This window comes from Amphiura filiformis, chromosome 4, assembly GCF_039555335.1.
Source record: "Amphiura filiformis chromosome 4, Afil_fr2py, whole genome shotgun sequence".
Lineage (NCBI taxonomy): Eukaryota > Metazoa > Echinodermata > Ophiuroidea > Amphilepidida > Amphiuridae > Amphiura > Amphiura filiformis.
The window spans coordinates 11948902-11965007 of NC_092631.1; the positions used below are offsets into that span (position 1 = coordinate 11948902).

General features: G+C 40.0%; 1 protein-coding gene across 1 annotated transcript in view; it reads right to left on the minus strand.

Moving 5' to 3' along the window:
* LOC140150545 (uncharacterized) overlaps positions 1-16106 on the minus strand; it is a 43558-nt gene that overhangs the window by 23312 nt on the left and 4140 nt on the right. Inside the window, exons 3-9 of the mRNA XM_072172578.1 lie at positions 15337-15522; positions 12282-12455; positions 10768-10867; positions 7350-7483; positions 5462-5549; positions 3799-4110; positions 1379-1510 (exon numbers count right to left, since the gene is read on the minus strand). Coding sequence (XP_072028679.1) covers positions 1379-1510; positions 3799-4110; positions 5462-5549; positions 7350-7483; positions 10768-10867; positions 12282-12455; positions 15337-15522 — 1126 coding nt within the window. The remainder of the gene's footprint in view (positions 1-1378; positions 1511-3798; positions 4111-5461; positions 5550-7349; positions 7484-10767; positions 10868-12281; positions 12456-15336; positions 15523-16106) is intronic.

Genomic DNA, 16106 nt, shown 5'->3' on the forward strand with positions numbered 1-16106 from the left:
TCTCAGAAAATGTAAACTTTGACTATGATCGGATAAGTAATTAAAAATTTAGGGCAACTTTTAGATTTTGAAGACATCCGCATTGCTTACTACAGTGTTCAATATGAAAACAGGTAGTTTTGCTCATAAAAGTTTGCATTTCATAGACTAAACCAATCATAAAGAGTTCAAAATTATTTTACAATTAGCAGAATAAATAATCTTTCAAAAGAGCTCTTAACCATGTCTGTAGCCCATATGGATGCAAAGATATGATCAGTTGATTCAACGCGCACACACAAAATCTTTATTTCCCATAGACTTTTCACATACCGTCACCGCCTCATCCGCCACTGCCTCATCCCCCACCTCGGTCATTCTGAACTCGAACAACTCTAACTCCACTATCTTAGCTGATAAAAATTCTCCTTTGGAGGTCTGTTAGGGCAAACATTTAGCTACAACATGACACCAAACACACTTCAATACCTTTGTTTAAGCAGAGATATAACAATTTGAACGAGTCTCGATTTGGAAAAGCGTAACAAAACCACCATTTTTGGGTGGCGAGTTCAAAACGCGTGGCCTGCTTCAGGTTTTATCAAAATTAATCAGTGTGAAAATGTCTATTCAAATAAATAACTCACCTTTCTGACAAGCAAAATTTTGTCAGCTAAAAATTACACTACTCACAAAAACGTAAGAGACAATGACAATCCTGATTTGCATTCTTTCTTTTCTGTTCTTATGGAGTTGACCAAGGTGTTTTTCAGTGTCATGTGACTTCAGTACCTAGTAGTGCAAGTGTTGCCTTAACATTACTCAATGAAATGACACTCACCCGGTTTTACTAACAATGTTAATATTGTTTTAAAAAATGCTAATAAATAAGTATGATCTTTTAATTTATTTTTTGGAGTCATGTATTTAAAACACTGGCCTCTTTTTGTGTATACCATACATCAAATAGTCATTTCCACATAATTTGTTTGCCTTTAAAAAGGCTAGCCTTTGTAAATTTGAGATTTGCAATCACCAGGTTTTATGGGCTCCCAATAATCTGAGAATAGAATGGCAATTTGGACATAGAATTGCATATATAAACTTTTGATGAGAGCACATTTTAAGCATACATCACATATTTACTGTGTTGAAATGCACTTGTTTCTGATTGGCTGCTGAGGTGATCTGCTGTTGCTTAGCGGAAATTGCAAATTATGAATGAACTTTGCACCATATGCGTTGTTAGAACATCATGGTAGTACACGCTCATCAAAGGTTTACAGCAAATTTCATATGAAATAGCCCACTATTCAAATCAATTCACTGCACAGTGGATTGCAGACAAACTGATCAGCTGTTATAGCAATTTGTTCATACTCTCTTTGGATCAACTTACATGGCTCTCTAATATGCTTCTTGCGTTCCTTTATCTTCTCCACCTCTTCTGCTGTTAGCATTTGAATCACTGGTGTCACACAGCCCTCTGTTGTTGGTGATGATAAAGGATTGGCACCTGGAGAACTTTCCACTGTTTTTAGCATTGACAATAAAAAGAGTGGGGAAATAACCATGTTTATAGATTCAAAATAAAGAAGGTACCAATGTTACTTTACAAAGATTTTGTTCACATGAATGGGAATCCATACACCTATCTCCCACACAGGTGGTATAGATTTCAAATGGAGTCACCAAATCAGGTAACCTCATTTGAAATTTACACTCCCTTTGTTGGTGATTAAGGTCATGTCTTCCATAGGGGGTGTATGGATTTCAACTGCAATAGCCTATTACATTCACAAAACTGAAATAAACACCATTTACTTACCATATTGTTTGTACACCCCAGGGGCGTTGCATTTTTCCAAAAGGGGGGCATTTATTAGAAGTGAATTTTCAGTGAAGAAATCTTCAAAATTGGCAGCAAACTTTGGAAGAATCACTCACTTCCAGGTTCAAATTCAAGATGGTGGTGCCCACGGAAAATGGTATTTTTAGGACAAATAAACAAAATTACATCCGTAAATGCATCATTAAACAAAAATCTGGTGAAATCCTACCATAATTAGGCAATGAACTGGATGGATGTTTGAGTCATAATAGGTTTTGTCCATGCAAATTAGCAATCTCACTGACATGGTTGATGTAAGTTGTAAGCTTACTCACATAATGCACCCTTGCCCCTGATCGGTACTGCTCTGTTTCCAGCTTGAAAGCATGCCCCATGCACCCGCAAACCATTTCTATAGTGGATTTGGGTTTGGGGGACAGTTCCACCTCTATGGACTATTAAATAATTTTGTTGCACTAATATTTTGGTGATAGAAAGATTACTGTTCCTGTTCATAATATATGCAAAAACATTTTCACTAGAATGACTCATAAACAATTTAACATCATGGGGCCGAATACAAAATTGCAGCATGTGCGAGCACTGCAAAGCGTTCCATTGGGGAAATGAACTGACCGTAGGAAGGAACAATGATGATGCCTTCCATAAATTCCCAGTCATTTAATGCCAACTGAAAAGGCAAATATTGTGCAGAATTTTGTGCAATATATTTTCAAAAGTGTATCACAAGGCAGAAAAACAGTGGCGCAAAATGTGATGCTATACAAGGAAATCAAAGATGTGCAGCAGTGAAATCCGCACGTCTACAAAATGTCATCATGGGAATAATTCTGGTATACCCTGCACACAAGTAGAACCCTAACCCTAGAACAGGGTAAACCAGAATTATTCCCATGATGACATTTTGTAGACTTGCATGGTGCACAGGGTAAACCAGAATTGTACCTCATCTTGTTATATCCAATTCATTTGTTCTTAAATGACAGAAGATGGTTGGCAATATTGCATTGCACCTTTTTGTATCGCAAAGGAGAAAAAATTGCATAACCCAAAAAGTTTTTTAAAAAGCATAGCGCTTAGGGTTTTTGGTTGAGACATTCTCAGTGAACTGTCTACCTTCTGAAATGACAATGCTAACAACACTTTCTTAAATTTTGCAATCTAAATTCATCTTAAAATGTTCAGTTTCCCCTACAGTCTGTAACTTATATAACAAGTTTGCGTAACTAATTGTGTACATCCATATCAAAACGATGCACTTGTCGGCTGCTACATGTGACTCATTTCACATAATAGCTAGGAATAAATACCAGACTCATCTCTGAAATGGAGGTCACTTCAAATCATCCCAAGTCACATGGTTTTAGGAATACAGAGAACATTCCTTTTATACAATGACTTGGGGATGATTTGAAGTGACCTACACTTGATATGAGTCTGGTATTTATACCTAGCTATTATGTGAAATGAGACACATGTAGCAGCCGACAAGTGCATCATTTTGATATGGATGTACACAATTTCTCCATTTGCTCATATTGAAAGACATCCTTGATGATGTAGATAAAATTGTTGTGAATAAAAATAGGGACGGCGGTCCCAGATGTTGTCCAAAAATAAGGGTAATGAACACCAAGCATAGTAAATATTCATGCGAAAATTTGATTTCATTTTTGTAAACACTTTTTTTTTCATTTTCAGCTAATTTTACAAGTTGACCTCTGATGACCTTTGACTTCAGTATATGATCGTGAACACCACCAATAGATAAGGGTTCCCATAGTGCAGCTATGACCCAAAGTTTTGTTGCAATATGATTTGAACTGTTCATATGAGATCAAATTTTAACCAAAAGCCTTACATAATTGTTGAAGGACAAAACATACACACTGATGGACGGACGGACAAATGACTTTTGATACAAGTACCATAAGGTCTTAGGATGACCTGACAACCCAGCTACTCACCACTATCAGTGCTTATGTTTCTCAGGTCCTGGGAATGTGAAGGCTTATTTAACATGGCAGATGTATCATCATCTGGATCTGTGTTACAAAATTCAATATTCTTAGCCAATGGTGGCTCATGCATGTGTCCCTGCTTGATGACCGCTTTGCCATTCTTTTTTATGATCGCCCTGGCATGACAATGGTTTCTATTCTGACATCGGAGAATTAAACCTATACTGCTCTCCCGGTTTTTGATGTAGATGAAATTGTTAATGTAATAGCCGATGCCTCGCTTGAGGACCACTTTGTGGATCTCATATTCACTGTTACCTGTGTGGAGATCATTGTGTTGATACAGTAAATGGAGTGAGTGAGTGAGGAGCATAACAATGTATAAGCAATGCAAGGAAACATGGATTGAATCTAGACATCTCAATGTTATGGTCAGGACAAGAATCCTAAGGGCCACTCAAGTTTCACAATGTACATAAGCAAGTTTAGGGGTCAAAAATGCCTGTTTTCAAGAAAAAGAGTTGTTTTTAAATGTCTAGTTGGTGTGTCTAGGGGTCATTTTAAGAATCCCGCTATTTCATAAAGTGTGTTTCCTTGGTATGTTTCCTTTTGGGGATTCCCTGGATATTTTGCATTCACATCATTCCATATCTAAGGGTTTATTTTATCAAAAACCTGTACAGATGGTACCTTTCAAATAAAATCCTGCTTAGGGGTATCTTTCAAACCTGCCTAGGGGGTAAAACAGCACTAAATTTCTGTTTTGTGGTATTTATTGCTCAAAAGGGTTAACCTGTAAAGCCAGCAGTATAGTCTGGTGTTGAAATAGGAATATTTTGCTTGACTTAAAAAGTAGCGTCTGCACAATGTTTTTTGACGTTTTCTATATCTTCGGGGCCTACTGGATCAGAATCTGGTGGGTGCCGCCATGACATTTTTGGGCATTTTGAAATAAATATCAAATTATTCACTATGCCCAAGGATCACAAATATGTAATTTTTTTCTCAATATGACCCATGGTTCAGAAGTTATGTGCTGCAACAGGTCAAGTGTCAATTTCCAGTTTGAATAGGTGAAGTGCCAAAAATTAAAGTTGCTCTGATTTTGTCTGTCTCCCAATAGGAAACAGAATAATATGCTGTATCTATAAACACCATAATATATATGTTGCCATTTGATCCTATTGAGATTACTGACCTATGCAATTCTTGTCTAAGTAACTTTTCTCAATTCCTTTTGGTAGATGAATAATTTGCAACAACTTCCATAAAAATTGTTTTGTAAACATTTTGTAATATCTATTACTGTTTTCATATTATCATGTATATATCAGTTCTTCCAGGGAGGCCAGTACATTTGTATTGATGAAATTTCCTGAATAAATAATGAATAAATAAATAAATAAATCAAACATCACATCAATGCATTTATGCACAGTGGCTTTTGGTTGTAGCATTTTGTAGTACGTGGTGCAGTTGGGGTTTAATTTCATTTGACAGTGATCTACAGTGTACTTCAGGAAACCCACAAACTTATACAACCGGTCATCCCCACAAGATTGAATTTTTGAAAAGGAATGGGAATAGCTTTAGGGATATGCCATTTCATTATCAGTAAACTGCAAGCTATGTAAATATCTTTCACAAAAGTGAAGTTGTCAAAGCTTACTTTCTTGTCCTGCTTCATCGGTAAGAATTTCCTGGGCATCATCTTCTTTGTCATGGCTCACATCCACTTCTTTCTCACAGCTAACATCCTGTGACAAAAGAGAGCCACACTTCATATTTTTAAAAAAGATTCACCTTCTAGTTGATCGCAATTGATATTTCAATGCACTTTCAAATCAATACATATATGAAAGTTGCACAATTTCAAACAATGTTTTTTCACATTATTTGCCAATATTTCCACCAGTGGTGTACAGACTGGCTAGGGGAAGAAAGATGCCACCATTCTCTTTGAGCCGAAATAAAGTAAACATTGCAAATTTTATGCACTTATCCCAGTGAAGTCATTATGGCCAAGGCAGTTAAGCTAGTGTCATTACACCTCAAGCACCACTTAACCACACAATCAGAAAAACAAACTAGATGGCACAGCTGTGTTTGAGTAAACACAAATATCTATGCCCGTGGCCCCCTTCCCCTGCTCACAAACGAAAATTTGGTGACCATCATGTAGAAGCCCTTGTTAAAAGCTTTAATTGATATAAGTATCATCCTCCTAGCACATAGAATTCAAAAGCGCCCAATTGGGTGCTAAATCCAAAAATTGGTGACTAAAATGTGTAAGCCCTTGTTATAAAGCTTTAATTGATATACATTTGTAAGAATCATCCTCATAGCAATTAAAATAAAAAAGCACCCAATTGGGCGTCAAATCCAAAAGTTAGTGACCATCATGTAAAAGCCCTTGTTATAAACTTTAATTGGTATAAGTATCATCCTCATAGCACTTAAAATGAAAATGCTCCCAATTAGGCGCCAAATCTAAAAAAATGGTGACAACCCCCTTACAAATCGTGACAACCCTTTACCCTCCCAACACCCATTAACCAACCACACCCCATGTCCCACAATGACAACCTTTTGAAGTGGTCCAAGGCACCAATATCAAAATGCCTACACATTCCCTTTGAAGGGAGTTTTTGTCAAGTGATCAATTTCCTTGATGTACGATTTGGGCCGTTGTCATTGCAAACACAGGTAGCTAACAAACCTATTGTGCTACACTGTGTTAATAGGTCTTACCTATTTTGCTTTTTTGAGCCTTAGAACTTTGGCCTCTGGGATTGCGGCTACCACAGAATACATCTAGGGTCATGGGCCACCATTGTACCCTGAGGGCGCTGTAGTTCTTGAGCTAGAGCTGTTTGAAAATTTACACATATTGCTCCCTGTAGCTTATGACCTTTGACCTCTGGGGTCGTGGTTACCATAAGTTACTTTTAGGGGTCATGGGCCATCATTATACTAAGTATGAACCCTGAGGACGCTAAAGTTCTTGAGCTAGAGATGTTTCAAATTTTACACATATTGCCCCCTGTAGCCCATGACCTTTGACCTCTGGGGTCGGGGGTACCCTAGGATGTTTGTAGGATGTCATTGTACCAAGTATGGGCCCCGAGGCTACTTAAGTTCTTGAGGAGAGCAAAGAACTGGTCTTGAGAAGGAGGAGGAGGAGGAGGAGAACCCGGAGACTAAACACAACAAATACAATATCTATGCCCCGTTGCACGGGCATAGATAAGGAACCGCCACAAAAACTGATAGCAGCTGGTGGCAAGAATTTTTGCAACATGTTAGTCGAAGTTCACTTTTCAAATGGCAAACTTTAGTAAGGATGACAACACCTAGTACCTGACGTCATCACAACATCATCAATCAGATGCCTGATGAAGTTCGAAGTTTTCGGACGCAACGTAGCAAAGTGAGTTGCAAATTTTAGTTCCAGTATTAGATTTAATTTACATAATAATAATAAAATACAGCTTAGTTAGCCAACTAAGCCAACATAGTTAAGCAGTTGTGAAAGGTGTGACAGACAGAAATCCTACCTTGTCTTCTATAATAGATGAGCCAGTTTTACTGCTGTCCATTGAATCATGTCTGGATCTTTTAGCCACAGGTGGTGGGGAAAATCTCCTCTTCATCAATCGTTGTGGGGGCTCTTTTGAGATGCTGCTAGTTTCTGTGAAAGGGAGAAAAACAATGCTGAATTGCTGAAGGCATGTGTACACTGACATTTGAGTAACCAGCCAGGTCCTTCTATAAGGGCCAAGGCATGTGTATACTGACAGATGAGTAACCAGCCAGGTCCTTCTATAAGGGCCAAGGCATGTGTACACTGACAGATGAGTAACCAGCCAGGTCCTTCTATAAGGGCCAAGGCATGTGTACACTGACAGATGAGTAACTAGCCAGGTCCTTCTATAAGGGCCAAGGCATGTGTACACTGACAGATGAGTAACTAGCCAGGTCCTTCTATAAGGGCCAAGGCATGTGTACACTGACAGATGAGTAACCAGCCAGGTCCTTCTATAAGGGCCAAGGCATGTGTACACTGACAGATGAGTAACCAGCCAGGTCCTTCTATAAGGGCCAAGGCATGTGTACACTGACAGATGAGTAACCAGCCAGGTCCTTCTATAAGGGCCAAGGCATGTGTACACTGACAGATGAGTAACCAGCCAGGTCCTTCTATAAGGGCCAAGGCATGTGTACACTGACAGATGAGTAACCAGCCAGGTCCTTCTATAAGGGCCAAGGCATGTGTACACTGACAGATGAGTAACCAGCCAGGTCCTTCTATAAGGGCCAAGGCATGTGTACACTGACATTTGAGTAACCAGCCAGGTCCTTCTATAAGGGCCAAGGCATGTGTACACTGACAGATGAGTAACTAGCCAGGTCCTTCTATAAGGGCCAAGGCATGTGTACACTGACAGATGAGTAACCAGCCAGGTCCTTCTATAAGGGCCAAGGCATGTGTACACTGACAGATGAGTAACTAGCCAGGTCCTTCTATAAGGGCCAAGGCATGTGTACACTGACAGATGAGTAACTAGCCAGGTCCTTCTATAAGGGCCAAGGCATGTGTACACTGACAGATGAGTAACCAGCCAGGTCCTTCTATAAGGGCCAAGGCATGTGTACACTGACAGATGAGTAACTAGCCAGGTCCTTCTATAAGGGCCAAGGCATGTGTACACTGACAGATGAGTAACCAGCCAGGTCCTTCTATAAGGGCCAAGGCATGTGTACACTGACAGATGAGTAACTAGCCAGGTCCTTCTATAAGGGCCAAGGCATGTGTACACTGACAGATGAGTAACCAGCCAGGTCCTTCTATAAGGGCCAAGGCATGCACTGACAGATGAGTAACTAGCCAGGTCCTTCTATAAGGGCCAAGGCATGTGTACACTGACAGATGAGTAACCAGCCAGGTCCTTCTATAAAGGTCAAGGCATGTGTACACTGACAGATGAGTAACCAGCCAGGTCCTTCTATAAAGGTCAAGGCATGTGTACACTGACAGATGAGTAACTAGCCAGGTCCTTCTATAAGGGCCAAGGCATGTGTACACTGACAGATGAGTAACCAGCCAGGTCCTTCTATAAGGGCCAAGGCATGTGTACACTGACAGATGAGTAACTAGCCAGGTCCTTCTATAAGGGCCAAGGCATGTGTACACTGACAGATGGGTAACCAGCCAGGTCCTTCTATAAGGGCCAAGGCATGTGTACACTGACAGATGAGTAACCAGCCAGGTCCTTCTATAAGGGCCAAGGCATGTGTACACTGACAGATGAGTAACCAGCCAGGTCCTTCTATAAGGGCCAAGGCATGTGTACACTGACAGATGAGTAACCAGCCAGGTCCTTCTATAAGGGCCAAGGCATGTGTACACTGACAGATGAGTAACTAGCCAGGTCCTTCTATAAGGGCCAAGGCATGTGTACACTGACAGATGAGTAACTAGCCAGGTCCTTCTATAAGGGCCAAGGCATGTGTACACTGACAGATGAGTAACCAGCCAGGTCCTTCTATAAGGGCCAAGGCATGTGTACACTGACAGATGAGTAACTAGCCAGGTCCTTCTATAAGGGCCAAGGCATGTGTACACTGACAGATGAGTAACCAGCCAGGTCTTTCTATAAGGGCCAAGGCATGTGTACACTGACAGATGAGTAACCAGCCAGGTCCTTCTATAAGGGCCAAGGCATGTGTACACTGACAGATGAGTAACTAGCCAGGTCCTTCTATAAGGGCCAAGGCATGTGTACACTGACAGATGGGTAACCAGCCAGGTCCTTCTATAAGGGCCAAGGCATGTGTACACTGACAGATGAGTAACCAGCCAGGTCCTTCTATAAGGGCCAAGGCATGTGTACACTGACAGATGAGTAACTAGCCAGGTCCTTCTATAAGGGCCAAGGCATGTGTACACTGACAGATGGGTAACCAGCCAGGTCCTTCTATAAGGGCCAAGGCATGTGTACACTGACAGATGAGTAACCAGCCAGGTCCTTCTATAAGGGCCAAGGCATGTGTACACTGACAGATGAGTAACCAGCCAGGTCCTTCTATAAGGGCCAAGGCATGTGTACACTGACAGATGAGTAACTAGCCAGGTCCTTCTATAAGGGCCAAGGCATGTGTACACTGACAGATGAGTAACTAGCCAGGTCCTTCTATAAGGGCCAAGGCATGTGTACACTGACAGATGAGTAACTAGCCAGGTCCTTCTATAAGGGCCAAGGCATGTGTACACTGACAGATGAGTAACCAGCCAGGTCCTTCTATAAGGGCCAAGGCATGTGTACACTGACAGATGAGTAACTAGCCAGGTCCTTCTATAAGGGCCAAGGCATGTGTACACTGACAGATGAGTAACCAGCCAGGTCCTTCTATAAGGGCCAAGGCATGTGTACACTGACAGATGAGTAACCAGCCAGGTCCTTCTATAAGGGCCAAGGCATGTGTACACTGACAGATGAGTAACTAGCCAGGTCCTTCTATAAGGGCCAAGGCATGTGTACACTGACAGATGAGTAACCAGCCAGGTCCTTCTATAAGGGCCAAGGCATGTGTACACTGACAGGTGAGTAACCAGCCAGGTCCTTCTATAAAGGTCAAGAAAAGGAGCATTGCAATGGGCTATTACACCTGAAATCCATACACCCCAATGGAAAATGTCACCTTAATCTCCTACACAGGGAGTGCATATTTCAAATAGGGTTTACCTGTGTTGGAGATTAAAGACATATATCCAGAGATTTGCTCATTCAGAAAATCATCAAAATTCAGTTTTTTGCACCTCTGGTCACCATATCCAATGACGTAGATTTGAAATTCACACTCCCAATGTGGAAGATTAAGGCAATGTCTAGCATAGGGAGTGTATGGATTTCATCATCCCACAGAGGGGAGTGCATTAGATGCAAGTTACATTCTTTCAGATTAATTTCTTACCATCCGTGGCAGCTTCAGCTTCCTCCCTCTTTCTCTTCTCTCTTTTTCGGTTCTTTTCTTCACTTGCTTTTATTTGTGCTTTGAACTGTTTGAAAAAGTCCTGTTGAAGAAAACCAGATTGATAAACATGAAGTATGGGACAAGCCTGATACTAACAGTTATTAGGGGTCTAGGAGTCTGTATTATTCTTGTGCTGATACGGGCTCCAAGACTAGAGGTAATCCGTATCACACCTTATTTTTAGGGTCAGTCGGGTTTCGCCAATACAACATTTGTGTGCCTCAAATGCAGAGTGCATTCCCTCAAAGCGCTGGTGTACATGTCATGCATTAAAGAGCCTCATAGTGGGCACTGTATTTTAAACACGCAAATAATGAATAAAGGGTAATTCATCAGGCAAAAACAAATAAATAAATTGTTTGCTTATCCATAGATCACTTTCAGAAGTTTGGTCGGTCGGTAATTTTTTTTTCAAGTAAAAAAGTATAATGTGAAGTACTTGTTTGTATGTAAAACCCTCACTGACCACAGAATTTCCACCAAAAACAAATTCAATTTAAACCCTACTTGAATTGCATGTACATGTCTGGCAGACTTGAAATACTGCATTTTTAAGTTCAACAATGTTTTACTTGTGTAGACACTGAGGATGATAATACGAAATATCAGAACCCATAGCCAGGTATGACTAGACTGGGGGAAACATGTAGGAATTGGTATTTTACAACATTTCTTTTACATCTTCAATTTTCAGGCGAAAAAGTTCATGACTTTTTTGGTTAAATTGTTAAAAAAACCTTATTTCAAAAAAAGTTCTACGGTCGGAACTGCCGAGACAGTCGGTCGGACGAGAAAAAGCAAATTTTTTTTGGCCTTATTTTATCCCCAAATGTGTCGGTGGCAGTAAAAAGGTTAATTATTATTTAATGTTTTTACTACACCCATTATTTCTATTCTATTAGCACAAACTAGTGTGATTTAAAGAAAAAATATTTTAAGTTCAATGGGGAGTGCATACGCCTAGACAAAGCGTAAGTGACAGAGAGTGTACCAAGCGTAACACTTTGCGCAGAATGTGTTACGGCGCTTATACTGCATCGTGCTTTGCTGTGCACTGTTATGCAAGAACATAGCCCTTGCCACTTAAGTTGCCAGTTTACTGTAATTATAGGTATTTCATGTGATGCGTTTCGACAAATAACAGTGTGCAATTTTGAATAATGGGTCGTTGAGGTAACGGAATGAAAGTTACAGGTCACCAGGTATGCAATGTGCTGTACAAAGAATGCATGAAGCAGCCATTCAATTGCTCACAAAACACAATAATATGCCTTACATGTAGGACTCGGCCAATGCTTTTCTTAAAATTCAAAAAGCCTAAAATCAGACATGTTTATATTCCAATGGACAAGCTGAACACTTCTGTCAGGTGCATTATCATAAAATCAATTTTGAGTCACTCCCAATCAAATGACTCATATTACTTGATGGCCCCACATACGTGTATACCTCACCTGTGCTTTCAGGTCTGCAGACATCTCTCTCACATTAAACGGTTGTACACTTTTTTCAATGCCATCATAAAAAAGCACTCGAAACGCCCCATTTTTCTTTATGCTTAAGATTTTGGCAGGATAGTAGCGACAATCATTCCAACGTGCTAGAACCTCATCACCAATACCATATCCCTGCAATTGAAACACAAAAATAATGAATTAAGGTGTAAACTAGATGGTCACAACTTTTTAAAACGGCACAAAAAATATTACATGAATTGTGGATTCAGTGCTGGACAAGTTTGGAACTGACAAGCTTTGATCAGGAGTAGCTGTTGACTTCTTCAGGACAAAGTACCTCAGAATTAGACATGTAGGCTGCCCCTTGCCTACTCGCCCCTTCCCTGTTGACAAGGGGCAGTCTCCAGTGAACAGCTCTTTTCAGAGCCACCACTTCAATATGTACTTTTATCTGTTGACAAGGGGCAGTCTTCAGTGGACGGCTCTTTTCAGGGCCAGTATTGCTCATTATGTTTTTCAAACAAAGAGGTGTGTCATGCAATAGTTTGCCAACAAGACCTTGTCCTTTCAATTATAATTTATTTTGATAAAGAAGTGAAGCTTAGGCAAACTAGCACTATAATAAAGGGGAGAAAAAATCAGAAATGTCCAGATTTGAATCAGCGCGCACTCATGATTACATGCCGTTGAATTCACAACCACACGCACACCACAACAGTTCATGCCGGATCTGCCGGCAAATTTAACAAGCAATAATTTTATTCTCTCGGATATGTCACACAGCCAAGTAAATTAATTATAAAGAGAGATGCTATCTTCTGCGTTCTAGTAGGACATCATTCAGTTAAATATTAAATGTGGGACCACAAAGGATACATGATACATGAAGGATACATGAAGATTAAAGCTCAGGCAAATAATTTCTTTTTTGCTTCAATTTATAAATGTGCACTTGAAACAAAAGCAACCTGCCTTTTCTGATTCAATCAAAATGGCAATGCTGATTACAGGTGACCTGTGAGGGTGGTTTTTTACACAGGATGAGTCCATGAGCTATGCTAAAATGTGCTCATGTTCAAGAGGTGCATATTTACAAATATAGGCCCTATATCTCAAAAATCAAAAGATCTTTTAGAATTAGACATGTAATTGTATGTAATTACTTGTATGTCTCCCAGTAGATACGCCCTGCAACTGTTTTGAACAAGCAAAACTATGTAATAAATCCTCCTTAAGACTGTCCAGTCTTGATTCTGGGTAATGGAGCAATATAGGCCTACCTACCTAACTTTTGACCGCCACTGCGCTGTGGAACAGGCCGTCAAGTCACAGCAACTGACTGCCAAGTAGCCCAATTCTTAGTTTTTGAATTTTAAGCGCACAATACGGGAAATTTGGGCACTTTTGTCCAAATTTGGCCATGCTGTATTGTCTATAATAAACACTCCCCTCTAATAAATGCTCCCCCTTTAATAAACGCTCCCTCCAATTTCTCAATAAAAAGTTGACAAGTATGCAAACATTTCCATGCTATATCATGTGAGTAAGCTTAAACTTGCATCTGTCATGTCAGTGACAATCGCTAAATTGCATGGACAAAACCTATTATGACTCAAACTTCTATCCAATTCATGAACTAATTATGGTAGAATTTCACTAATTGCATGCACTTACCGATGTAATTTTGTTCTATTTAGCACGAAATGTCATTTTCCACACGATTCTGTGGGCACCACCATTAGTAAAGTAGTAGTATTGTTGTCATAAATCCCTAATTTCAACAGGAGCACCATCGGGAAATCGGTCCTGATTTTTAAATTTTTTTCACTGAAAAATCACTTCTAATAAACACCCCCCTTGTGGAAAAATGCAACGCCCAGGGGCGTTTATTACAGACAATACCGTAATTCATCCAATTGGGTGGAAAAGCACTTAACTTATAATATGCTTCAATAAATGGTCACAAAACCTATTGTTATTGCTATTCGGAACTTCCGAATCTCAACAAACCTTGAAATTCGGCTAAACATGCTAAATAAAAGGAAAATATATCAATATCGCTGCCATGCCTCAAGTGACAATTGCAAAAGTAGCCCAATTTTAAGTCACAGAGCTTTTCTGAGGCCTGCACGGCCAGCAATTTCCAAGGCACCCAATTAAACGCCTAAGTCGCTGCATTGGAGGCCTACTACAAAACCTAAAAGTAATGTGACCCTGCCTCCAGTTATCTCAAAAATACTCACAGCTAAAATCACCTTCCTCTTCATACCCATACACCACTGCATTATATACGGTTTTACCCAAACTTTTCATTGCCAAGGAGCAGCAAGTTGGCTCGCCAGGCCATGGTGAATGACTCTTGAGTAACCTAATTTTGAAAGATTCCAGACACCCGCCCAAAACCGAATACTTGAGCGGTTTCACCAAAATTCGGAACATAAATTGCCCAATTGGGTGGAAAAACACTGCTAATTGTTTCTGACTGATCCATAAATGGTAAAAAAACCATTGTTATTGCAATTTGGAGCTTCAGAGTCTTATATAATTTGACTAAAATTGAAAGAAAAATAGGTCAAATTACTGATACAACCTGACACTTGCAAAAGTAGCCCAATTTTAAACTAGTAGCACATGGGTTTTTGAGTAGCGGCAAACTATCCTCCAGTATCCCAATTGTGCACCTACGGCATGGCGTTGGTATCACTGTATATAGAGGTCTACATGTAGCAAAACTGAGTTATCGTAAACACTACCCGAACACCTACCCTAACCCTTAAAAGTTATAGTGCGCCTGGAGCACTGTGTGTGGACTATAACTCAATTAATCTCTTGTTTTATTGACTGGTCTCAGTTCCTCCAGCATCTATCTGATATCGTAGTGAGAAGACCAGACCAAACTCAACTGAGGGGACACAATTGGTCTCAGTTCCTTCAGCATCTATTTTATATTGTAGTGAGGAGACCAGACCAAACTCACTTGAGAGGACACAATTGGTGTAAGTTACTCCGGCATCTCTTTGATATCGTATTGAGGAGACCAGACCAAACTCACCTGAGGGGACACAATTGGTCTCAGTTCCTCCGGCATCTCTCTGATGTTGCCTGCCTGAACACTCTTCTCCAGGCCATCATAAAATCGTACTCGATAGGATCCATTGGAGTTGACACCGCGTATCTTACCCTGATAGTAGCGTGTATCAGACCAGCGTGCCAAAACTGTATCCCCAACAATGAACACCTGCAAGAAAATGTGATGTATTCCAGGAAAGTGAACCAACATAATTATGCACAAATGAACGAAAACTGCACACATGTGTTTTTCATGTCATGGCTCTTTAAATTTCCAAGGGGTTCAAATGGGAGAAAATGCACCCTAGGTTTATTTACCAATTCTCACACATAGAACCAAGTGCTTCGTTACCAATTCCCACACATAAAACAAATGAAGTGCTTCATTACCAATTCTCACAAATAATACCACTTCATTACCAATTCTCACACATAAAGCCATTTCATTACAAATTCTCACACATAAAACCACCTCATTACCAATTCTCACACATAAAACCATTTCATTACCAATTTTCACACATAAAACCCAGGCATGAGACTGCACTTTCCTAAAAAAAACTGAAAAAACTGAAAATGCGCATGAAATTGGGCAAAAAGTACCAAAAACAGGCTGAAATTAAATAAAGTTGCGGAAATTTTGACTATAAAAAAAACTGAATTCAGTTTTTAAACTGAAAATTCTCATGCCTGAAAACCACCTCATTACCAATTTTCACACATAAAAACCACCTCATTACCAATTTTCACACA